Source organism: Frieseomelitta varia, unplaced genomic scaffold (assembly GCF_011392965.1).
Source record: "Frieseomelitta varia isolate USP_RPSP 00005682 unplaced genomic scaffold, Fvar_1.2 scaffold_564, whole genome shotgun sequence".
NCBI lineage: Eukaryota > Metazoa > Arthropoda > Insecta > Hymenoptera > Apidae > Frieseomelitta > Frieseomelitta varia.
The window spans coordinates 517,365-543,737 of record NW_025110328.1 but is presented as its reverse complement, the minus strand read 5'-3'; the positions used below and the strand labels follow the sequence as shown (position 1 = coordinate 543,737).

General features: G+C 24.5%; 2 protein-coding genes across 5 annotated transcripts; both read right to left on the bottom strand.

The window, feature by feature from the left end:
* Positions 1-2,097: 2,097 nt before the first annotated feature.
* LOC122533963 (putative inorganic phosphate cotransporter) lies at positions 2,098-17,776 on the bottom strand. Its single transcript, XM_043664172.1, has 7 exons — positions 17,504-17,776; positions 14,713-14,849; positions 12,799-13,099; positions 7,161-7,432; positions 4,251-4,400; positions 2,939-3,310; positions 2,098-2,833 (listed from the first exon to the last, which is right to left on the bottom strand). Exons 1-7 carry the CDS (start codon positions 17,577-17,579, stop codon positions 2,669-2,671), a joined length of 1,473 nt encoding a protein of 490 aa, XP_043520107.1. The 5' UTR covers positions 17,580-17,776; the 3' UTR covers positions 2,098-2,668.
* Positions 17,777-18,419: 643 nt separating this feature from the next.
* LOC122533958 (structural maintenance of chromosomes protein 4) lies at positions 18,420-25,558 on the bottom strand. Of its 4 annotated transcripts, none has more exons than XM_043664156.1 (9): positions 25,450-25,558; positions 24,872-25,124; positions 24,583-24,774; positions 24,327-24,503; positions 23,923-24,215; positions 23,586-23,865; positions 22,874-23,470; positions 19,023-21,184; positions 18,420-18,636 (listed from the first exon to the last, which is right to left on the bottom strand). In XM_043664156.1, exons 2-9 carry the CDS (start codon positions 25,103-25,105, stop codon positions 18,519-18,521), a joined length of 4,053 nt encoding a protein of 1,350 aa, XP_043520091.1. In that variant the 5' UTR covers positions 25,106-25,124; positions 25,450-25,558; the 3' UTR covers positions 18,420-18,518. The 4 variants fall into 4 exon arrangements, with proteins under 4 accessions (XP_043520091.1, XP_043520094.1, XP_043520092.1 ...); XM_043664159.1 differs by having other exon boundaries at positions 24,872-25,106; positions 25,450-25,531; XM_043664157.1 differs by lacking the exon at positions 25,450-25,558 and adding an exon at positions 25,328-25,425.
* Between the last annotated feature and the right edge of the window lie 815 nt (positions 25,559-26,373).

The following is a 26,373-nucleotide window of genomic DNA, read 5'->3' as shown; positions in this document are numbered from 1 at the left end:
TAATTCATTTTATTCGATACGGACATTTTTACACGTATAACATAATATAGAATAATAATTAATAAATCTCTCAACTTCGTTTTATTTCACAAGCCGAAGAGAAACTTCTTAATTGTTAGCTTATTGAAATTTTATCTTTATTCCTATAATTACTGTTCATATCTTATAAATGATTGTTATTCATGAAAGCGCAATGACCTATTAATATAAACATTTCTAAATGATAAATTAAATGCACCATACATATTTATTTATAAACGAATATTCAAATAAATATTTTTGTTCTATTGTAGTTACAAATATTTTTACTTTTAGCAAACATATTAATTTGAATTTTTTTAACATTTCTGTGAATATTATCTATGAATATTGTATATGAAAAAATATTTATAATAATAAATAATTTAGCTCACCAATTAAAAAATTGATTTTACAATTATTGAAATTATAACAAAATAATTAAAAATAAAAATAATTATAATCAAAATAAATTAATTAAATATTACAATGTACTTAAAAAATAGTAGCTATTATAGTATATATATATATACTATATAATTGTGCAAATAAGTGCATATAATAGAAAACAAAAGATTTAATAAAAAGAGTTTAATAATGTAAATCGTTATATTAGCTCATCTAATAATTTTAACCAATAAAAATTCTTATTTTATCAAAATAAATATGTTTTTTGTATACATATACATATGTGTAAATATTATTATATAAATATTTCATTTTATTATATAGATTTTCATTTTATTATATAAATTTTATTATATAAATTTACTCATGTTTTTTTATTTTTATTTTAGATATACAAGCATTACTAATATGCTATAATATAAGAAAATTACTTACTTAGCCATTCTTTATAAAATATTAAATTATTTATATAAATAATTTACTGAAAATTATCATCATACAGCTAACTTGTTCTTTACAACAAAACAACATTATTGCTAGATTTCTTTCTAACATCAGTTTGAAATTTTGAAAAGTATTATCTTTGTTTAAATTCACATAATATGTACTGAAGTTTTTATTTAAATAAATCAGTATGTGTGTGTTAAATAAAGTAAGATATTAATATTTATTTAATATATAGTAAATGTAATATTGATATTTATTTAATTAATATTTATTTAATATTGATATTTATTTACAAAGTAAAAAAATAAACTTATTTTTTATGAAACGATATATTATGATTTATTAATGATTTTATGTTTTTTTTTCATTCGATCTATTTTAAAGGGTGTAGTATTTTAAGGGTATAGAATAATCGTGATTTTGGCTCAATAGAAATGAAAATAAGAAAAGCGAATTACTTATACATCCCTCAACATTATTGTGAACTAATAGAATGTAGAAAAAAGAATCTATTTTTGGTAGAACGAATGAAGCAGAAGGATTTTATTTCAACAAAATAGCTAAAAAACTCAGTAGCAAGAAAGACAAAAAATATACGAAAATATTCACTTAGTTCCATTATACATTACAATTAGAGCACTAACAGAAGAAAAATATAAAGATATTAAGGATTTACTACTCTACAGTCCACCAATTTATCAGAAATATTTTAAATCACTCAAGATTCAAAATCTCATTTCCGAAGGATGAAAATGAGAAGAAAAAAATCAGAAATAATAAAAATTAATTATTTAGAAACATAACTATAAAATTAGAATATAATTAAAGATTTGATTAAAATTTTTTTTATAATAAAATTCGTTCTTTTTATTGTTGTTGTAAGTTAGTTTTAAGACATTTAGTTAATTTTGAAAATGATCTAACAATAAGTCACTTCAACTTTCAATCATATTTCCTTATAAGTTACACACAAAATTTCACAATCATAATAAATTCTTATTTTATAAGACCAAATATTTCCTGAAATATTTTGTTTCATAGTATAAAAATTTTTTTTAATTTATTCAAACGCAAACCTTTAAATATCTCGAAACGAGAAATATATGACTTAGGCCATTTTCATAATCACCAATATATATGTATAAAAAAATCGAAAAAGGTTTGTTCCAAGCATTCTTGAATTTTTGAACGGTCCTTTATATCTGGAATAATAAAATTAATGAATTATTGGGAAGATGTATATTGAATTATATGCAAATCACTTTAATTAAACTTATATATGTACATATATGATGTTTCAAAGAAACTACTACATATGATTTAAGATTTGTTTGAGCAACTGATATTTCCCATGTATCTATTTAGAATAATATTACAAGTTCATGAGTATGTGGTGCTTGCAACGCTAACAATAAAACCCATTGTTTACGAAGTACTTGTTTCAGTGAATATATAGTCATAATACTTATTAAATACAATTGTATTATTCTTACGCTGTATATACGTTTTTATGCAGCGAATAGTATATGAAATCTGCCATCCATCAAAACAATCGAAGCATATTCTCTTTGCGATCTTCATTCGTCATGATATCCAGTGTATGCACAACATTATCATTTATGAGGCGCACATACAGTTACAAAAAAATAGAAGTATCTCTCTCATCAGTCAATATTTAAATTGACACAAATGTAGGTAATTGTCATGTTTGGTAATTGTCACACTACGCTTGCAATTCTATTACGCTTCGTTAACGATGGGCCTAATCGAATATAACGCAAATATTTTTAGATATTTATACAACTGTTAATTCTTTTTCGCTTTGCTTTTGAACATTTGGATTTTCAGGATTATTCCATGGCTGAATTTCAGAGCTACCAAAAACAATGAAAATTAAATTCCCTAAAACATAAATTGCAGCAGCAAGATAAAATACTACATTCCATTGGTTCACATTTTTCTGGAAAGAAATAAATTATGTATAATTATTGCTAATTATATTAAAATGTAGTTAATAATTTATGTAAAAAATACGTATAAGATAAACTTTCTTCGATTAAATTACCTCGTATACGATCATGTTACAAACTATTGGAGCGATTATTGCAGTTACAGATGCGATGCAATTTGTAATAGACATCATCGTACCAGCAAAATTTGGACTTAAATCAATATGATTAATTTGAAATCCACATAAAGATCCGGCATTTAAACCTACAGCTATCACGAGAATAGCCGTTGCTATAATGGAATCGTGCACCGACAGTGTACTAAGAAAAATTAAAGCTATCGCTGGTCCCCAATGAGCAATCGTATTGCAAACTTTTCGAATTATTCCTCTTGAGATATCCTTCTTTAAAGCGTAATCAGCTAACCAGCATATTGGAAAACTTAAGATCCACATCACTAAATAAGGGAGCGCTGATACCCAACCATTCTGAAAAATCGAGATATCTAATACAAAAAAATTGACAAGAATTTAATAACGTCGTAGATTTCGATAACACATCGGTATTTAATGAGAAATATTTATCAACATGAGTATTCTTATCTCGAAATTATCGTCTATCATACGTGTAATTTACTATTGAAAATATTATCGATCTTTATACGTGTATAATTATTATAGAAAAGAGGACATTGACAACATTTAATACAGTTTCAATTTACAACCAAAAAATAATATGCTTAAATATAATGAATTATTTCCAAAGAAAAAAATGAAGAAAGTACCGTTAATGTCAGTATTTCTGTAATTGTGTGCAGCACGTTTACGTGTATTATAACTCATAACATGGCATTTCTCTAACATGATTATAGGATTGATCGCAGCAAATCAATTGTTATTGTATAATATGATAATATTAGAGGATTGTAACGTGGATAGGCAACACAATTTTATCCTAACTCAGTTCAATAAAAAAGGTGTGCTATTACATAACATAATATTTTAATCTTGATTTTTCGCGTACAATCATAAAACTGTTTTTTTAAATTTAAAATCAATATCATCTATAATCTTTTGAGAAATTCAAATAACAATAAAACAGTTTTGAGAAAGTGTAATGTAAATTCTTAGATAAAATCCTTTAAAAATTCAGCAGATAAGTTTATTTTTTTAACACTAGAACTAAAATATAAAACCGATGACTAAAATATAAAATTTGTAGCAGACAAAATAAAGTGCAAAGAATGAGAAAAATTTATAACATAATAAAGAACACAAATTTTTATTTATATATTTTACTAAAAATCATTTAGATCATTTTTCACTAAAAATACACAGTTTCTAAAAATATATGAAAATTCTATGGAAAATTGGTCCTTTTTACCACTTTGGTAGTTCTAGTGTTAAAATATAATAGATTGTTACTTACCTCTTTCAAATTAAATTTTAAGATATCGTTCATATAAGTTGGAAGTTCCGTGATAAGAGTCCAATAGCCCCAATTTTGTCCACAATGTACTATTATAAGAGCCCACATTGGTACTGAGGTAAATATAGCTTTCCATGGTGTTTTCATCGCCTTTTGTTGAATAAATGTACAATAATCAATAATAAACATTAATAATTTATTATGTCAACGTGCATATTCGAACAAATATTTTATAAAATAATTCTGTTACAGAAATTATGTACAATTTCATTTAATAATATTATCGTTCAATTCAAATATATTGTATTTTATTTGACAAAATAAGTAAAATATAATTTGACAGAATATTGACTAATAAAACTTAAATATCGTGTTGCGATATTTAAAAGACAAATTTTTTAATCGATGTATACTTTTATGTATTTTTAAAAAAAACTTATATAAAACTTGTATGTATATACACTATTTTTATAAAAACAGTGTTTATTTTACAATGCATCATTTACGTTACTTATATTATATATTATATGTTATTACCGTGTATTAACGTTATCACAGATCTTTTTTTGATTAAAATTTTTTGCGAAAAAGTACATATCCATCCATTATATGATGGCACATAAAAATATTTAAAATGTTTAAATGCATAAAAATGTAATTTTTAAATAATTTTGCAAATGCGTATTATGTTTTTAATTAAATGAAAATTCTTTTTAATTCTAATTCAATAAATCGATCTAACAAGGATACAAAATATAATCACTTTGAAATAAAATATCTATACAATTAAATATATATAAGCGTGAACATACATATAATAAATTATATAAATACTATATTATATTAAATACGGTTAAAAATTCGATAAATAATAATTACACACAATACATTATCATTATATAAAATAAAATTTTTATGTGATTTATGCATAAATTCATGATCCATTTCTACACTAAAAATATTATTTTTATAATTCCATAAATTAAATATTTTTTTTTAATATATAAAAGTTCTTTTTAATTTTTTTCTACTATAAACAGATGAAATTAGAAATATTTCCTAAGGAACCTTTTTGGGATTCTAAAGTTCCTTTAAGAAATATATATATGTTGGATATATATATGTATATGCTAAACCAGGCTACCTGAATATCTTCTCTATTAATAATAGTACGAAAATCAGTCTTGATGTAACTTAAACTGATTGTAGAGATGAATCGGATGAAAGAACTTTTTAAAAAATATTTTTTAATGTTTCTTTCAGTGTTATTAGAATTTTTTATGTAGAAAACATATATTTTTTTCTATTCTATCACGTAGCTCATGAAAAAAATACATTCAGATATGTTTATGATATGACTCTCAAATAACCTTAGACATAAAAATTTTTAAATTAATATAGAACTTATGTTGAGCGAGATTTCAGATTAGGACAACAGAAGTAAATTTGAGAGACAACAAGAGTAAACAAACAAATTTTTGCCAGTCAGGCATACGTCAATATGAAAATGATGAAATATTTTTCACAAAAATATTATTTAAGCATTAAACCTAAGATATATGCATTATTGATCAATTGAAAATTTGCGATGTTTTAGATTGATAAGCAGAGACTATGAATGTTTGGTGCGGAATTGCAAGTAATTGGACTTCACTTTATCAACGGTATGCAAACTAGACAAAATTACACTAAATTTTTGAAAGACGAATTAGGTAGTAGAAGATGTACCCTGAGTTATCGTCTAAGATTATAGTATCAGCACGACAAGTTTCTAACACACTTTTCACGTACTGCAACACAGGTTCTCAAAAAGAAGTTCTCGAATGGTTGGATTGGACGCAACCGGTCAGTATTATGGCCGGCTCGTTCGCCCGATCTCACATCCCTAGATTTTTGCTTGTGGAACACATTAAAGGGGAAGGTTTACGAAAACAACAGAAGATATGAAAAAACGCATAAAATTAGACCTGAAGTTATTGAGAAAGCTGTACAATCTGTCATTCATCGTCTCAGGAAATTCATTACAGTACAAGAACGTCATATTGAACATTTAAATTAAATGTGTCTACGCCATCAAGATCGCTTCTGTTGTCGTTCTAATCTCGCTCAACATAAGTTTCACATTAATTTAAAAATTTTCAGGTCAGAAGTCATTTGAAAGTTATATTATAAACATATCTGAATGTACTTTATGAGCTACATGATGGAATTGAAAAAAATACACGTTTCCTACCTAAAAAAAAATGCTAATGACCTTAAAAAAACATAAAAAAATGATATTTTTTAAAAAATAGTTCTATCCGATTTGTCTCTTCAATCAGTTTAAGTTACGTCAGAAATGATTTTCGTATTATTACTAACAGAGAAGATATTCAAATGGTTTGGTGAAACACACACACACACACACACACACACACACACACACACATTCTTTAGAATCCTAAAAAGATTCCTTACATATATATATTTTTTTTATTTTGTTTGTCAAAAAACATTAATTACAAAGCTTTATTATTAAACATTTGAAGTACTAATTTTTCTAGATTGAAAATTAATTTTGTTTTGGATAAATGCTAAGATATCTTTAGATGAACAAAATTTGGATACCTTAGTCTACTGTAATTTCTACTTGCATGATAAAAAGAAAATATTTACATATAGCAAGATAAGCATTCATTAACACTAGAATTATTAAAATGGTCAAAATGACCAATTTATAATTTTTGTTAGAAATTTTATAGAATTTTATATTTTAACAGTGTATTTTTAAAGATTTAAATGATTTTTTGTAAAATATATAAATAAAAGCTTATGCACTCAATTGTATTTTACAGTTTTCCTATTTCTTTTACTTTAATGGACACTTTAATGGAAAAAAATAGAACAAAAGAATATGAAGAATATTCTTACCATTTTGTTATCTGATTTTTCTTTATCTGTAGCTTTTTCTTCTTTATCTATAATTTTTAAACTATTTTCTATATATCGCCTTTCCTTTTTTGATATCCGTGAGTGTTTAGAAGGACTGTCAGAACCAAAAATAAAAAAACCAATACTCCAAATTATCGATAACGCACCGAACACATAAAAAATATACGGCCAGCCAACATTTGCTGCTAACTCTCCAGAAATTGGAAAGCAAATCACGGTTCCAAATTGTGCACCAGCATAAGCAATTGTTCCTATAATAAATAAATGTAATATTATTATATCATATAACTATAGTTTAAATATGGAATTTTTATTATTTCAACTTTTGGGATTTTGATTAATTGCAATTAATATTAAAGTACAACTTATAAAAACTTTTTGTTAGATTACGTAGTGAAAAAATTCCGAGAGAAATTTAAAACAAAATTAAAGGAAACTAAAGCCATTTTCAATTATTTTGATTAATAGTTATTTAAACATACAATATATATTCATTAATTTCCAACGTATCGTCAATATAAAATTTGAACAATTCTTACATACAAGTAAATGCGAATCAGCTATTTTGTATGTGTAAGATCGATTAAGTTTACCTATGTCATAAATACTTTTCTATGTTAGATATGTAAATAAATTAAATAAATTAATAAATAGATATTAATTGATATAAATAATTTCACAATTAAAACTAAATTCATGTTTTGAATTCACATTTTCATAGTGTTTACTCAATGAATGGAAACATTTTGTATCTTTAACAAACATCATAATAAACTGTAGATTTAATTTGATTCTGTCAAAAATCCTTTCGATTCTGTTATCAGAATTAATTCAAATAAAAAGATTTTTTGAGTTATTTTCAATAAGTATCAGATAGATGACAGATGATATTACAATATATAATTAAGTATTATAATTTTTCAATTCTTTAAGTGAATACTCATTTGTTTATAATAATAAATATAAAGATCGTCAATAAGAATACTTGGAGATATGTATGTGTCACGATATCTGTATAGGTGCATCAAGATTTGTTATTCTATATCTTGTTGCATTGCCGTTATCCAATGTGCCATAGTAAAAAATGTCAGTAGAAAATGTAAATAATCGATTCAGTTATTCTGATAAATATTGGTAAAGTGATCCGCACTAAAGAAAGTATTTGACGGCCTATTTCTCAAATTTAGACACCTTCGCATATCTTGATTGTCATTTCTAACTTAACTGAAATGCGATAAACTAACATTGGAGAATTATGTATGGATATCAGTAAAGAAATTTAGAAACGGATCCTGCGTCGACCCCCGTTACCACTAAATACTTAAGTAAATATGTAACAGTAACAAATATAAACGCACTTTATCAGGTACATATTCAAAAATGAAATAATGAAATACAAATACTTTAGTTCTATCTTTTTTGATCTTATGTCGAATGCCTAAAACAGACCTCGAATTCAAGGATTGCTCTTGACAGAAAAGAGACATCTCTACTTGATGTCACCGACTGACAGAATCCAATGTTTATGCAGAGTTGGACAAATATTATTTGAAATATACATAGATAAAACATAACAATTTGGAACAATGTATCATTTCTATTAATTTTTATTTTAAAAGTAATATAAAAAATATACATAAATAAAATATAACAATTTGGAATAATGAATCATTTAAAATAATATAGTAAAAAGCAACTTTATGTTATGTCCGATTGAAATAAATCATTTGCAAATCATTTTTTATTTGACTAATTTAGTCATTAAAATAAATTAGTAAATATTCGCAGCACAAACTGAAGTTTATTTAGTAGAGTCAGAAATTATTTGAAAGATTATTCTATAATTATATGCAAAAATATATATAAAATACAAAATAAAAAATTATTCTATTTGATTGCCAAATAATAAAATAGTTGACTATTTTTACAATATAGTTTTTTACAATATCTCAGAAAATAATAAAGCAACTAAAATTTTCAACGTTCGGCGTCATCTTTCTTTCGCCTCTTCCTTCCCATTTCCTCAAAATGTCGTTTCACTCTGATGGCTGGGTTATACCGTGCTATATTTAAATAAGTTCGAAGAAAATGATTTGCTTGTTCAAATAAATTAATATATTTCAAAATAAGATGAAGCCAAATAAAATGTATTATTTAAATAATTAATTTTGAAATATTTTATTCAAACAATACTCAAGCATGTGTGCATTTTTGTATAAACGACGCAATTTGTTTCAATGTCTCATCGACAAGGTGCCGTACGACAAATATTGCTAGCGACCGAGATTCTCAGGAACTCAAGATACATGAAATCAATCAATATCGCGCGAGAATCATCTGAACATGTTCATTGCATTGGTTCACATGGATATTTCAAAATTATACGTCGTGACCATCATAATGTAATTATATAATCTCGATCTGATGAAAATACATATAAGTAACTTGCTGCAAAATTCATCTTAACTTTGAATTTTTGAACATCAGATTTTTTAAATGATTGCATCATATTCTATTCGTCATGAGGAACAAAAAGGAATCATGGATTGCAAATAATCTATTCTTTTGAAAAATGACTAGACTTCCAATGTTGAAATCATTTTATTTATAATACCATTTTAATAAATGAAATATATAATATTTTATTTATAATACCATTTCTAATAAATAAAATATATATATATATAAATTTTTATATATAATATAATACAAATTGTAACAGAATTTTTTCATAAGAAGAATTTGGTAATGAATCTTTATATAGTTATTTAAATATAATTATATATAATACATAATATTATATAAAATTTAATATATAGCATCAAAAAAAAAAATTAAGTAAAATGTTATCAATAAAATTATAATTATAATTACTAATATGTACAATTAATATGTACAATGTATATAATTAAATTTATCCTAGTTAAAGAAAAATTTAATAACATATCATGACAAGACAAGAAAGCTATGCAATAGCTTGAGGAAATTCGACAAGAAATAATATAAGGCAACTACGTCCAGAAGAAATTCCAGATTAAAAAGATTTTCAATGGATAGATCAACAATGTAGTAATCAAGAATTCATACGTCATCTTAATCCACATCGAGAAACAGATCGACCTTGCATTCACTGATGTAAAGAAAAGCAAGTTATCGCACTTGCTTGTACTTTTCCTTTAGTATGCTTACGCAATATGGCTCGACGAGTGAATTAATTATTCAACAGTAGCAAATAATTATCAGAAAAGGTCTGCGACCATCTAGGCTTTCTTTGATGAACGTCATAATGCATTCAAACACTGTATCTAAATAATTACGTTTATGTTTGATGAAACTATTGTCTTTAGATACTATAAACTATGATGCAAACCACGGTTTTTGGATCGTGTATTATTTACAAATGAAAACAGTTTCTCAAATAATAATATTCTGAATCTAAATCTGGGCTTACAGAAATCCAATCAATGCAATAATTGAGAGATTTAATCAAGAAAAGATAGGAATCATTTGGGATTAGATTATTGGCCTCATTTATTTTCCAAAACAAATAATAAGTGCATATCTATAGTTTCTGTAATACTACTTCTTAAGAAAAGTTATATCACAACAGAATCATCACTGCATCTATATACTTCATGTACGGTGGAACTTACCAGTTCGTGAATTTCTGAATTAAACATTAGGAATGCGCTAGATACGACGCAGACCTACTCGACACGATCTAGTTTCTAGGACTTAACATCATTGGATTTCTTATTTTGGGGATCAGTAAAAGATATTGTTTGTAGATCGAGTCGACTTTTTACATCTGTCGAAGAATTGAAATGTCGTACTGAATGTGTTTTTGATCATCTACATTAAATATTCAATATTCAATAAAAAAATTCCTCACGTACTGTTATTGTGCTTCGATGTCGTCTCTTCTACGATTCATACATTCCCGTACGTAACTGGAATAATTTTAATTATTCCATATTTAAATAATTATATAAAGATAATATTATTTTGTTTCATATGTTATTTAATTTTTTTTACTTAATTTTTTTTATGTTATAATGGTATTATAAATAAAATCATTTCAAGATTAATTGAAAGTTTAATATCATTTTCTAAGAGACTAGGTCGTTCGCAAATGAATCTGTAATTCCTTTGAGATGTAATTCCTTTCTTATAACGAATAGAATATGATGCAAACATAAAAGGACTTGAATGTGAAATTCAAGATCAAGGTCAATTTTGCAACAAGTTACTTATATGTTTCTCCACCAAATTAAGATTGTAGAACCACCATAGAATATCCTGTATTTATATGTATTTATTCAGTGAATACTATATAATGAATATTATACGTATGTCACAATACGAACATCTTCACTTCTGTATTGCACAAGAATTATGACGATATAGAAGCGCGCAAGCGCGTCTATTAGTCTATATATATATATTCAATATCTATCATACGTATCTATATCGTAAGATGCAAGATGACCTAAATGATCTTAAAATTTTAATCGAGCTTGAAATTTAAAATTGTTATACAAACAATGTGCATTTTATGGACATTCTCAAAATATATCTGTATCGTAACAACACAGAGTATCATGAACAACCGAAAGGTGATTCTGTATGTAGATATAAATAGAAAAAAATAAAATTTTTTCATTTCTTTCATTTTCGTTTTTGAAAAATCAAGTTTAAAAATTTATCAAATATATTTGTAATTTAATACTGGATAATCGACACGAGGATGTGTAAAAATAAGTAAAAAATATAGAATAAAATTTTTTTGTTTCATTTTCAAGAAAATAGACTTTTAATATGTTTTGTTAAAAATCTCCTTACGAAATGTCTTTGAAGAAAAAAATTTTAAAAGTATGCTATACTTTTCACTTATTTTTCCACATAAAATGATCTGTCAATTATTCGTTTTTATCTAGTCTAGAAATTAATTTAATTCAAGTATATTCCTGTTCATTTTTGTCCGATGATCTCGGACAAAAAATTATATTCTTTCTTTTCGATTTTTTGTTTTATTATGTAAAATCAATCAGTCGTCCATGAGTTACGAGGCAACCTATATAACGGAGGTTAGTAATTCGAATTCTGGATGTATACAGCCAATTACATTTACTGCACGTGTTAAAATAAAGGTCATGACATTCAAGGATATATTCAGTATTCAAGGATTATCCTTCACTTATTCTTTAATTCATAGTTAGTATGCGTATTATATAGTGGATTAAGAAAATAACAGATCAGAATACAATCCGTTATTATATATTATATTATCGTATATTCTTTAAACAACTTTTTGACCAAGTATTTGTCAGTCCACATTTGGATGACATTTTCTTTTTTTTTTTTTAACATTCTAGCATTACTTAGAACTAATACCGTCTTTGCTTGAGTCTATTTAATTTACTTTTTTATAATTTATATTCAATAATTAAGACATATGTTTCATGTTTCAACTATATGTAATTTATATAAATTTTTAAATACGTACATACAAGTCAAATTTTCAATGGCTCAAACAATATTACATGTCCAATTAATATTACGATTAATAATATTCATTTGTTAAAACACAATAGTTTATTAATAAAGCAGTTCTCACCAAGTCGTGATCGTTCAGACGGTGGTGCCCATTTAGAAAGAAGGGTATGTATACATGGTAAAAGGCAACTCTGACAGAGTCCCATGCCTACCCTACAAATGCAAATAGCAATATAATCCCCATAATGAGCAACAGTTGGTATCAGAATATTTAAGATTCCACAGAGTAATGCTCCAACACTGAGTAATTTCTGTGCGCTCCATACTGCAGCTATGTAACCACTTGGTATTTGCATGATCGCGTAACCCCAGAAGAAAGAAGTAATAATCATTGACTTTTCTGATTGTTTCCAATCGTAGATCTAAGTACAATAATCAAACATAAAGTAATATTTATAACTATTACTATAATAGTATAAAATAAAACTTTTTGTAGTTGTTACTACTAATTAACGTTAAAAAATTAACGCTATAATATATACATATAATTTCACATACATGATTTGCGTGTGTGTGCGCGCGCGTACGTGTAATATTATATGTGAAAAGATGCAAACTAAATATAGTTTTCTGGAAAACCAACTGAATCATGGTTTTCAATTGAAGTTCCTTAAAGTTAATTTTTCTTACTTTATATTTTGCGTCAAAGCAGTTGTAAATTAAAATTCAAAATAAAATTAGAGTTTGTATGTGCGCACACACATCTGCATTTCATTTTGTGTTGTCCTGATAATATTTACTATCTAGTTTTCTTAGATCTTTTCTATTAGCTTTTTCAATATTTTTCAATAAATCTTATTTAATGTCTATTCATTCTAGTATCGTTATTTATTGTTACGTAACAGTATCTGTGATCTATATACATATTTTATTCTTTTCTGAAATTTTATTGCTTAAACTAGCGTTTACATCCGAAATTATATATAGTACTAATTTTAATATTTTGAATTCTAAATAAAAATCCAATACGAATGTATAATCTTAAAAGATCAATATTGTATTATATTATCTTTTGTAACTTTTTTCAAGAAAATATTTTATAGTGAATCGAATGATTCATTCTGTACTATATAGTACATATGTATGTAAGTCCATCTAATACATTCACAATGTTATATAATATATCAACGAACAGAAATTCTAAGGCCATTGTAATTATCTTGATATTTCTTATATTCAAAAGTATTGTTGTAAAAGTCCATAATGTCTTTAAGTAAATTATTAAATTAATTAATTAAAATATTAATATTTTAAATATTTAAAATTAACATTTGTATATGCATTATATTATTATATATTGCATATAGAAAAAAATTTTAATCAAATTGATACTATTTACAAAACTGTTTTCGTTACTCATTTTTTCTACGTATCTTCTAACAATTTGATTATATAAAAGTCATAAAAGTTTTAACGTTATAAAAAACGTAAATAAAGATGTATAATATACACACTGTTTTGTTATTGAAAAATATAAGATTTTTAAATATCATAACTAAATACTTGGAATTAATTATCTAATTAATTAATTATTTATGTATTGCATAAATTTAAATAGAATTCAAGTATTTATTTGAGCCACATAACTTATAAAAAAATGTCTTTGAATTTTATAAACCTTTCACTCTCTATGAATCCAACATATTCGTAAAAGTAAAAATACCAATTGCTTTAAAGGAATTATTTAATATTCGATCATTTAACAACAGAATACTTTCAATCATAATTTTAAAAGTATCTATTGAAGATACTAAATTTTTGCAAATAAACATTTTTTTTTATTGTAAAATATTTTACATTAATGCTATTCACTGTTAATTACTAAAAAGAACATAGATTTATCGTTTATATTGGAAAACGAGGTAACAAATTGGATATTAATCTTGTAATTAGTTTTAACTATCTCAAATTTCTAACTTTAATGTAACTTTCTAATTTAATATAACTAAACTCTATATATGTATGTACAATTTACCTCGAATGGATGATTACTGGTCTGATTTTTCTCAGTCATTGCAACGATAGCCTCCGACATGCTCACACGAAGACAATATCCATTTACCATTCCTAAGAAGTGCAGAAGAACTTGCAGGTGTCTGATACCAAGACCATCTGCAAAAATTCAATATTGTATGTTCATCTATTCCTTTATCACTGATTTCTCGGATATAGTCCATGTAAGGAAGAATTGTTTCTCGGGCTTGGAAAGGAACATTCAGAATTGTTAATTAACTATAAATAAAAAAATTACACATATTTTATATATATATATTTTTATTTACAACAATTTTTAATGTCTCATTTGTTATTTCAGACTGAAAGTAATCAGAGTTTGATGTTTGACTTTCTAAACTAGTGAATGTTGTGATTGCAATACAAACAATCTAAAATCTATAATTTTAACAGTTTACTATAGTTATAGTTATCTATAAATTATTTTAGTATTTAAAAAATTCGAACTAAATAAACATAGAGTAAATACACATTGCAGCGTGTCATTTTTTCAGGAATATTAAATCTAATTAATTCATAAATTTTATAATGTTATTTTATCAAATGATATAATTCACTTCAATTTGAAAAACAGTTGACATTTTTTTCTATTTGACATCATAATTATTCAATATTTGAATTTGTAAGTAGTTGAATATATACATTTTAATCAAATACATATGCATCGAATATTTAAAATTTTTTGAATAAAAAAGAAAAATTTTATAAAAATCTATTTTCATAATAACAAATTAATAAGACTAAAGTTTTCGTTATATCAATTATTCTGTAAAAAATAAAATAAAACTATCGTTAAATATTAATAAGTAGCATCAATATTCCTAATCATAGAAATACTTTTATTAAAACTGACATATATTATTTTATGTGATAATTTAATGTTCAATAATATTTTGCATCATGAAAGTTTATTTAAATAATTTCCATATTGAATATTTCAGATAATTAAAAACATTTGTCATTACAACAAAGTAACAAATACTTTCAAATAAGTGATAAGTAATATTAAATTAGTAAAAGGTAATTTTGAATAAGGGTTATATCCAAAATTAAATTTTAAAAAATTTTACTCAATATATACGATATCCCACGACTTGTAAATAATCGTTGGAAAGATGATATTGCACGTAAAAATAAATCAAAGGAAACAATAAAATTTTTTTGTCTGATGCTTTATTTTTAAGAAAAAAACGATTTTAAATATTTCTTAAATATACTCATTTCTTAAGTATACTCTTATCAATTTTGAAAAAACTTGAAAAAAATGAATAATCGGGAAAAAATAAATGAAAGAAATGAATGCAAGAAAATGAAAAATGTAGAATACAATTTTTCATAAAACGTCTCATTTCCGAAAAAATTAAATTTAAAAATTTATTAAGTACGTATATTAAGCAATTTATTCAGTCTATTTTTTTGACAATATTTCAAAAAAAAAAAAAAACAATTTATTCTACATTTTTTATTTATTTTTGCACATTGCACATCATAGTGTCAGTATTTATTTATTTATGTTTCAGAATAGAATTAGCCAAATTTAAATATACTTGACAAATCCTCAAATTTGATTTTCTCGAAAACGAAGACTGTAGTAAAAAAGATTTATTCTTTCTTTTCAATTCATTTTTATAGAATCACTTTTCAATCAATTGTCCATAACTCACAGAACACCTTGTATATTGAAAAGAAAAAATAAATCTTTTTCACTATATGCAAATCTTTGCGCTATATACATATATAATTATTTATGTATACTTTTAGAAAGCTATGTTAAACTATAATATAATTATTTGTGTATACTTTTAGAAAACTGTGTAAAACTAAATACGAAAATATCAATAATTAATTTAATTACGAAAAAAATAAATGATAAAATCTTATTGTATAAATTAATTCAATCTCATTTTAAATACTAAGAACTTAGACGATCAATTGCGCAAAACAAAATCAGTAAAAAAATTGATATATTGCTCGTATGTATATAATTGCATAAAAGTTCATAGACCAGAGATAAAACCCTTATTTAACATTTTAAATATACCGATCATTTACTATATACTTAAAACTTCGTTAATGAAAATTCATGCTACATTTTTACAGTATTATACATTATATATTATACATTATATTTTTACATTATTATATATTATATTACGTAGATGTATAATATCGTAGATGTATAATTTCAATTATTTTAATTTTCTCTAACATTATTTGACGTTTCATAAATGATTCGGCAAACAAGAGAGTTAAATTTTCCTTTAGCTTTATCTACTTTAATTTAATCACTGTCTAAAAACGATAAATAAAATACAAGTAAAATATATATTCAAATATTTAAAAAAATGTTTACTGATAATGTATTATCGTGTACACATATATACAAAATATATAAAAAAAATATTTATGATGAAATTTATAGACTAACGTAGTATTACTTATTTAACACAAAAATTCATTTAATTAATAATTAATTTTAAGACGTATTTTAATTTTATTATTATCTTTTATCACTAAACATATTTATATTATTGTGAATACTATTCTACTCGGAATTACAAACTATCGATAGTAAATTACTAAATATAAAATATTAAATATCGATTATAAATCGAAAATTTTAATAATTATTTTAATTATATCCTTCAAGTAGGTGTGCTAAAGTATCATTTAAATTAGATATTTTAAAAATATAATTCCTAATTGTTGGAACATTTAAAGGTTCAATCTTAACTTAAAGATATATTATTTACCAAAAATTTTCGTTGATCCCTTTTCTTTCTGTGTAGGAAGTTCTTCGTTCTTCATAGCTGTAATTTCCAATACCATCAAACACTAACTGTTCAAATTCTAATCTCTACTTAATGATACTTATATCATATATATCTACTCCCCACCCAATGACATGCAATCTCTCTTTTTCCTTATAAATCTATCCCACTTCTTTACAATTAGTTTCGAATGTTTGAATGGCCGGTTTGAAAAAACACTAAATGCATTTCAATATTTCAAGATAAAAATAACTGTCAACTATTTTATTATACAGGTGATAACGAATATAAAATATAAAATTTGTATCCAATATTCACGAAATTTTTAAAAAAGAATGCTATTGTTTAAAATGCTAATCCATGATAGACAAGATAAATATAATAAAAATTCAAAAACATTTTTTACAGAAACAAATAAAATAAATGATAATACGAGTCGATTCATTCATTTTAGTAAACTAATAAATAGTGAACTCATGTTTTGAACTATTATATAAATTATTGAAATAATATTTATTGTATTATTATACTAAATTATACTTATATTGTATATATACTTTTATTGTATAAACCAACATTGGTATTTACGGTGCTATATGTTGGAAATATTTAAAATATTTCCATTTATTTTTTAGCTGTTCCTTTCAACACTTCAGTTTCTAATATTATACATAACTAATGTATAATACCAATGACTAATATATATAAAATAATATTTTTATAATATTTAATTGTAAATTATTTATAATGTCACATAATTATTACTTACTTAAAAAATCAAAGTTTTTTATAAAAATTTATTTTTATTTGCACATAAGATTTTATTTTAATCAGATTTGTATTTTGTTATATATAAAAATATATTTTTTACATACACTGAATATTAATAGAAATACACATTTTATATTTTACGTTTCTTTTTTAAAAGTTTATCACAAATATTGCCATCATTTGTGTTTTGAATATTAACAGAAATACACATTTTATATTTTATATTTCATATTTTACGTTTCTTTTTTAAAGGTTTATCACAAATATTGCTATCATTTGTGTTTGTATGGTTATTTTCAATAGATGCCTTTCTTGGTGTTGGACATAATTCTAATTCAGGCAATCTGTAAAAAATAAGAATGTATAATATAAAATAAAGATTATAGTACATAACTTTGTCTTAGTTTTATTTTACTATATTATATTATATTTTATTCATTTTATTAATCTGTAATAATGAATAAGAAAATGAATAAAAAATTAATTTGTTTAAAAACATAAATTTCTTAAACTTTGATTAATCTCGCATTTTGTATTAAATTTTTAATTTTTATTTATAACTCTTTTTTATTTTGTTTATAATAAATTATTGAAAATTATAATTCGACTTGTTCTATAAATATATTTCTTAATACATTTTTAAAATTTTAAATAAAATTATTAAATCTAACATAATTAAATCAACATTAAAAACGAAATATATAAACTTTAAGAAATTTATTTTACTTACTCAAATGCATTTTCATTCGATTCTTGAACTTTTTCTGTTGATTGTGCAGTATTCATATTTTGTGCTTTATAATTTTCTTTATGTTGACTTTGCATAGCAAATTTTTGTGTTTGTGTAGAATATAAGGTTTTAGAAGATATTTGTGTTGGTGGAACAATTTCATTTTTTTCATAATACTTTTTCAAATCAATTGTAACACTCTTCGTACAGTTGTATGTTTTGTATATTCCAACCAGACAATCCGCAAGTTCGAACATGTTTGATCTTAATGATATAATTATAAATTGTGCATTCTTTGTTCTTTCTTTAATATAATTTCCAACAATTGAAACATTTTTGAAATCTAAAGCAGCGTCTATCTCATCCATAAAATATAAAGGTGTTGGTTTATAATGGTGTAATGCAAATACAAGAGCCAAAGAACTTAAAGTCTTTTCACCACCACTAAGATTGCAAATATTTTTCCAAGATTTCTTAGGAGGCCTTACACTAAAAGCAATTCCTTCACTAAAGGGATCTAAAGAATCAACCAATTCTAACTCAGCATCACCTCCTAAAGTAATCATTTGATACATTTCCTTCAATTTATCAGTAATAATAGTAAAACCTGTAAGAAATTCTTGAATTCTTCGACGTCTTACTACTTCATAAACATCTCGTATTTTATTGCGCTCAATTGTTATTTTTTCCAAATCAGCAGCACGTTGTAAATACAATGCATCTTTTTCTTTGTATTCCGCAATAAGTTGCATATTTGGAATTTCTGTAGGTAACCTTTTCTTAACTTTCTGCAAATTTCCTATAAGAACTTTTTCTTCTAGTTCATTAAGTTCCTTTTCCGTTAATTCTTTTAACTCCTCTGTATTTTCACCAGGTATTATTTGAAGTTTTATGTCAGCTATTCTTTTTGTAAACTCCGGAATTTTTTGTTTTAACTCTTTAAGTGTATTTCTATGCTCCTTCAATTTCTGATCAAGATCTATTTTAACTGCTTGCATTTTGTTCTCCCTAGCTTGTAAAGCATCTAATTCTTTTTTAAAAGATGACATATTTTCATCTCTTTTTAAAAGAATTTCTGTAAGTTCATCAAGTTTCTTTACATATTCTTTTCCTTGTTCTTCTAATCCTTGTTTTTCTTTTTGAATCTCATAAATTCTTTGTTCACAAGTATGTGCATTATTTTCCAAACTCTCTATTCGTTGTTCGATTTTCTTCACATTTCTTTCAGCTGTTTTAATAGCAACTTGTAATTTACATATTTCAGCTTTAATATTATCAATTGCTTTAGATAAGTCAGCTACTTTCTTTTGTTGATTTTTCACAGAATGCCCTGACAATGCATCTATTTCTTTATTAATATCAGTCACTTGATTTTCAATAATTCTTGAATTTTCTTGCATGTTTTTCAAAGTTTTCTTAGCAGCAGTCATCACTTTCTCTAACTCTTGTACTTTTTGTGGATTCGATACTAACTCTGCAGTTCTTTTCTCTTGAACCTTAATTTGTGCTAATAATGATGGTTTTTGTTCATTTAATGTTTTTACTTCTATGAACAACTTTTCTTTAGTAACTTTCATATTCTTTAAACTTGTATTTAAAATATGAATCTGATTTTCTAAAAATTGAGATCTATCTTTAAGTTGATTGCATTCTTTACAAGTTATATCCAAATTTGACTCTAATGTTTTAATATCTGCTAAAGATAAATCATTTTTCACAACTCTTTGTCCCATTCTTCCTCTCAACGCACTTCTTCCACCTCCACTCATTGTTCCTGATAATTCAATTAACTCGCCTTTCAATGTAACTACTCTAAAACGTTTACAACCATATGCAATGCGCGTTGCTTGATCTAAATCATTTGCCACTAATGTATCTTGTAATGCATAATAAAATGCTGGTAATACTCTTTCATCTTCAACTTGTATAAGCTCAAATAGTCTTGGAACATTCTCAGGAGTTTGTATTTTTTGTTTACATTTTGATAGTAAATGCTGTTGCTTTTCTAATGGTATAAATGTTGCACGTCCAATATCGTTTTCTCGAAGAAATGTTATACAAGTTTGTGCAGTTGTTACAGTATCAACTACAATGTTATCTAAAGGACCACAGGCTGTTGAAACTGCAATGTCATATTTGCTATCTATAGCACCAAGATCCCCCTACATGTAAATAAATACATCTCAATATTTTTATTATACATATATATTACAAAATACTTTTATTAAAAAGATAATTATAATGCATATGTCTATTATAAATAACCCTTATAATAACAAATACACAGTGTTCCATTTTAATCTTCCCACGCAATTATCTCCATAACTATTCATTATTTGAAACAAACCTGTTATGTTTCAATGAAGATATCTTATGATGACCATTAGATTTGTCTAAGTATTTCTCAAAGTCAATTCTGTTTTTCTAAGTGGAATCATATATTTTTTTATAGATTAATCAATAAAACTCGATATTATCTACAAAGTATCTATCGTTTTTGTCTTTCCACATATTTCATACGATAAATTTTATAAAATTAAAATTAAAGTATCTTCTAAACTAATAATTTTTCAATAATTTTATATAGATAAAATATATAATTTTATTTTAAAACACAAAGATGATTTGAAATCTCGGAAATGTTTCCATTTAGACAAATCTAGTGGTCATCGTCAGATGTCTCAAACATTTTTTACAATAACAAATATTTTTGGAGGTATTGTGTTTAAAATTAAAATTGGACTATATATTATTATAAGATAGCAAAATCCTTCACTACTCACTAATAATAAAATAATACTAATTCTTTGAATTGCATTAAGTTTTAATTTGCATTGTAGTATACAGGGTAAGTGAAAAATCGTAATACAACCGGCCAGGGGTTAATTCTACTTAAAAAAAATAAGGACAAAATGTGGCAGACAATTTTTTCATCCGAGGCTTCGTTTTCGAGAAAATCGAATCTGAAGTTTATTACTTTACAAGTACTGTTAGAAATGTTGTCGTTGTTGCATACATAATTGTGCTCGACGAATTAAAAATAATTGAGCGGATTGTAACGTATTATCATTTTTCAGTTCTTCAAACACTTGAAGAATTTTTTGCTTTAGTTGTACAATGTTGTTAATATTTTCTTTGTACACTTCTTCTTTGGCATGTCCCAATAAGTAGAAGTTCAAAGACATGAGGTCTGGAAACATTGAAGTCCAGTGTTTGTTTCACGACCTATCCGGCACGAATACTTTTTATTTAAGAAATTTATTCATTTAAATTTATTTCCTATCATTATCAATGTTTATAAACACTAGCACGAGCAGAGACAACCGGTAATGGAATACACGATAAGGAAATCGCATTGCGTAATTAAACTTCAAATTTGATTTTCTCGAAAACAAAGCCTTGGATGAAAAAATTGTATACCACATTTTTTCCTTATTTTTTTTACATAGAACTACCCTCTGTCCAGTTGTACTACAATTTTTCACCCACTCTATATGTAATATTAAAAAATTATTATTAAAAAGTCATTAACTAATTAATAATTTGTTTTAACTTTTTTTAATGCAAACATAAAATACCAAATATGGTATTGGGATATCTTGTTCAAATTAAATATCTAAATTATTTCCACTGCTATTAAATATAAAAGAAACTAACTAAAATATATTTAAGTTCCTCCAAAATCACCTTGAAAATTATTATAAGATCATAGACATTAATGACATGTATTAATATCGATATATTAATCATAATACAATATAGTAATTGAGAGAAGAGATATGACCTTGAAATGATTTTAAACAATATAACATTAATATTTAATGATATTAAATCATTATTAATTTACATACCAATCTTCCAAAAATACCGACAATTCGACCTTCTCTCTTTTCTTTCATCAAACTATCTATAATTATATTCTTTGACTTATTTGCTTGCATAGCAAATTTTTGTTCTTCAATTGAAATTCTCATTCTTTTCAACTTTGAAGTCATTTCAATCTCCTTTGTTTTCACCTGTTTTGATTCTTGTTGTATCTTTATTAACTCTTTTTCACTATGGGGGATTTTGTTTTCTAAACTGTGTAGTTGTTCATTTCGTGCGATTAAATTATCTGTTGTTATTTTTAATGACTGTTTTAATTTTTCTAGTTTTTCTTTTTCAGTTGATTCTATGGAAATATACAGTTCCAATTCAGATTGAGCAATATTGAATGCTGCTTGTGCTTGATCAACGTCCTTTCTTAAAGATATTAGCTTTTTCTCAAGCTCGGAACGTTCATTTAATAATGGCTTAGTTTTCTTACTTAATTCAACCATTAACTTTTCTAATACTGCCTCCTCTTTTATCTTATTTTTTGAATGTTTTTCAACAAATTCCTCACATTCTTTAATATCTTTTGCATTTTTTTCTGAGACTTTATATAATTCTTCTAATTTAGATTTTTCCTACAGAAAATAATTAATCATTTATTAAAATTAACAAAAGTAATAGGTGCTAATTCTTTTTCACAGAATAATAATAATAAAATTCACAGAATAATAATAATAAAATAAATTTTACTGTTTTTAAAGATGTAATGTTAGCTTTTCGTCTTTTATTTGTTTCCACTAATTCTGCATGAAGTGATTCGTCGTGTTTTCGGATTTTATCAAATTCTGCTACAATTTCATCCTTTTTTTTCTGTAAAGTGTCTCGTGCTATATTTTCCTCTTTGATCACTTTGTTTTTTTGCTCTTTTTCATCATGAACTTCTTTCATTTTGTTTTTAAGCTCTGACAAATCTTTATCAAATTCATTTAGTTTATTCTCTTGTTGTGCAATTTCTTTAGACGTTTCATATCTAATAAAAAAATTTGTTATAAAACTTAAACACGGTACATTTTCTAAAATAGATTACCTCTGACAACAATATAGTTGATGCTGTAACTTTGCAATTGTATTTTCCAATTGCAAGTATTCAATAGCTTTTTGCATTGGTTCTTCCAGAGTTGCTTTTTCTTTCTCAACAATCTTGAGACGGTTTAACTTTTCCACTCTATGTTCTGATAAAAATTCTATTTTGTGTGATAGTTTTATTAATGGTTCTTTATAACGAACTGTTCCAATTATATCTTCCAAAAACTCGAGCATACCAGTGTCATTTTCATTTTGAGCCTTAGGCTTCATCATTGCTATTTGTTCAACTTCTCCCTATTAACATAACATAATGTAATATAATGTAAAATGATAAAAATATTGTAAAATGATAAAAATATTATGTATTATTAATAAAGTAATATTAATAAATAATAAAGTGTATACTTGTAAAATTAGAAAACGATTGTGATCCAAATCTACACCATAAGATCTCAAAAGTTTCGCAATCTCTTTGAACTGTACTTTTTTCTTGTTTAATTCATAATAAGATGAATTATCTTTAAATGCTGTCCGAGATATAAAAAATTCACTATTTGGTACAACATCATAATTTGCATCCAACTAAAATAATATTAATTTATAAAACTTAATGAAGAAAAATTTATATATAAAAATAAATTTGTTTTAGGATGTAACTTACTTTATCAATTATTTGTTGGAAATATATAGATACTGTACAGCTATTAACATTCTGATATTCATTTGAATTATGTATTAAAACTGAAATTTTTTTTGATCGAATCTTAGATGCTCTATACCCAAATACAAATAACATTGAATCTATAACATTACTTTTACCACTACCATTCGGCCCAACAATTGCTGAAAAACACTAAAAATAAACAAAGTCAACAATGCTGTAGTTTTTAATGTCTTTAGTTCTTTTAATAATTCTTGTTGAATTTTTATAACTATACTATAATATTTACCTCATGAAATGGACCAATAACTTGCATTCCTCCATAGCTTTTAAAATTTTCATTAATAATCTTAGTAATTATTAATCTAGGACCATTAACATCAATTTCGTTAATTGTTTTAAGAGGTGGTGGTATATATATATCATCATCTACCCTTATCCCACCTTCTTTGTCTTCACATAAAACATATTCTTCATTAACAGCTTCAAGAGAACCATCTCTAATTTGATTTTCTTGAGCCATTCTATTTATGACATATAATCTGCATTAAAAAGCATAAATTTATATTGTAAATTACTATTTAGAGGTTAGAAATTTATTAATATTCAAAAAATAAAAATATGTTACTAATTAATCACATATTTTCCATAAATTATTAATCTCATTCAAACAGATTAAATAACATATTATACAAAAGAGCAGAACTAAAAATAATTGATTATCTATATGTTATGTCTTTGTAACCTTTAATATTATTCTAGAAATTACAAATGCACTACTCAAATAAAATTTGAGTTTATATTAAGATACATTTCATTATGATTTTATTTCCAAATTCATTACTAATATTATTATTGTTTACTTACTACTATAATATTACTGTACATATTCCATTTAAAAGTAATGTAATCAACAACACACTGTATTGAATTCAAATTTAAATAGTAACGTACATAATACGTACAAATGTATATATATCTTATGGTGCGTTTAGATCAAGCGAACAAATACTCGTTCATAATGGCTTCAAACAAATTCGTGCTTATTTATAATACTAAACAGTGAGTCATGTAATAAACGAATAATTAAATAGAGCAACTAACATTTCTAACGCACATTATTTATACATAAACATTTTTCTTCTTTTCATTATATTCTTTTTTGCATACTACATAGGATATAATACTATCGAAATAACTAAAAATTTATATATTATTTCATTTAAAAAAATTAGGAATGACATCTCTTTCACTCCTACAAAACACTTGTGCAACTACTTATACTCTAAAATATTCTTTCTATATTATACTCTACAATATTATCCGCATTATTTAACTAACATGTTAAAATTTCAAATTGATATTTACAATGATTTTGAAACTTATAATGTCTTATGTGTGAATATTGCAAATTGTAGATTGAATATTCGCAGTTTACAATTCCTAATTTAAAAACTATATATGTACATAGTCCCGTAACACCAATCGCTAATAACCTGAGGAGTTGATAGTATATTAAACTCAAAAGAATAATTCACTTTCATATTTTTTCTGTACAAATAAATTAAAGCAACATATTAAATATATATATATCATTTTATTATAGAACATAATTTTTACAATCCCGTCTTTTGTATAATTATTTACAATTAACTATTAATTAAATATTTTTAAAAAATTATAAAAAGAAATTTTTCTAATATTTTATTTTTATTTTATGTGTGTGTTGTGTGTACATATGTATGTATATTCTTAATTCGTTATAATATACTAAGAAAATTATAATAAAAA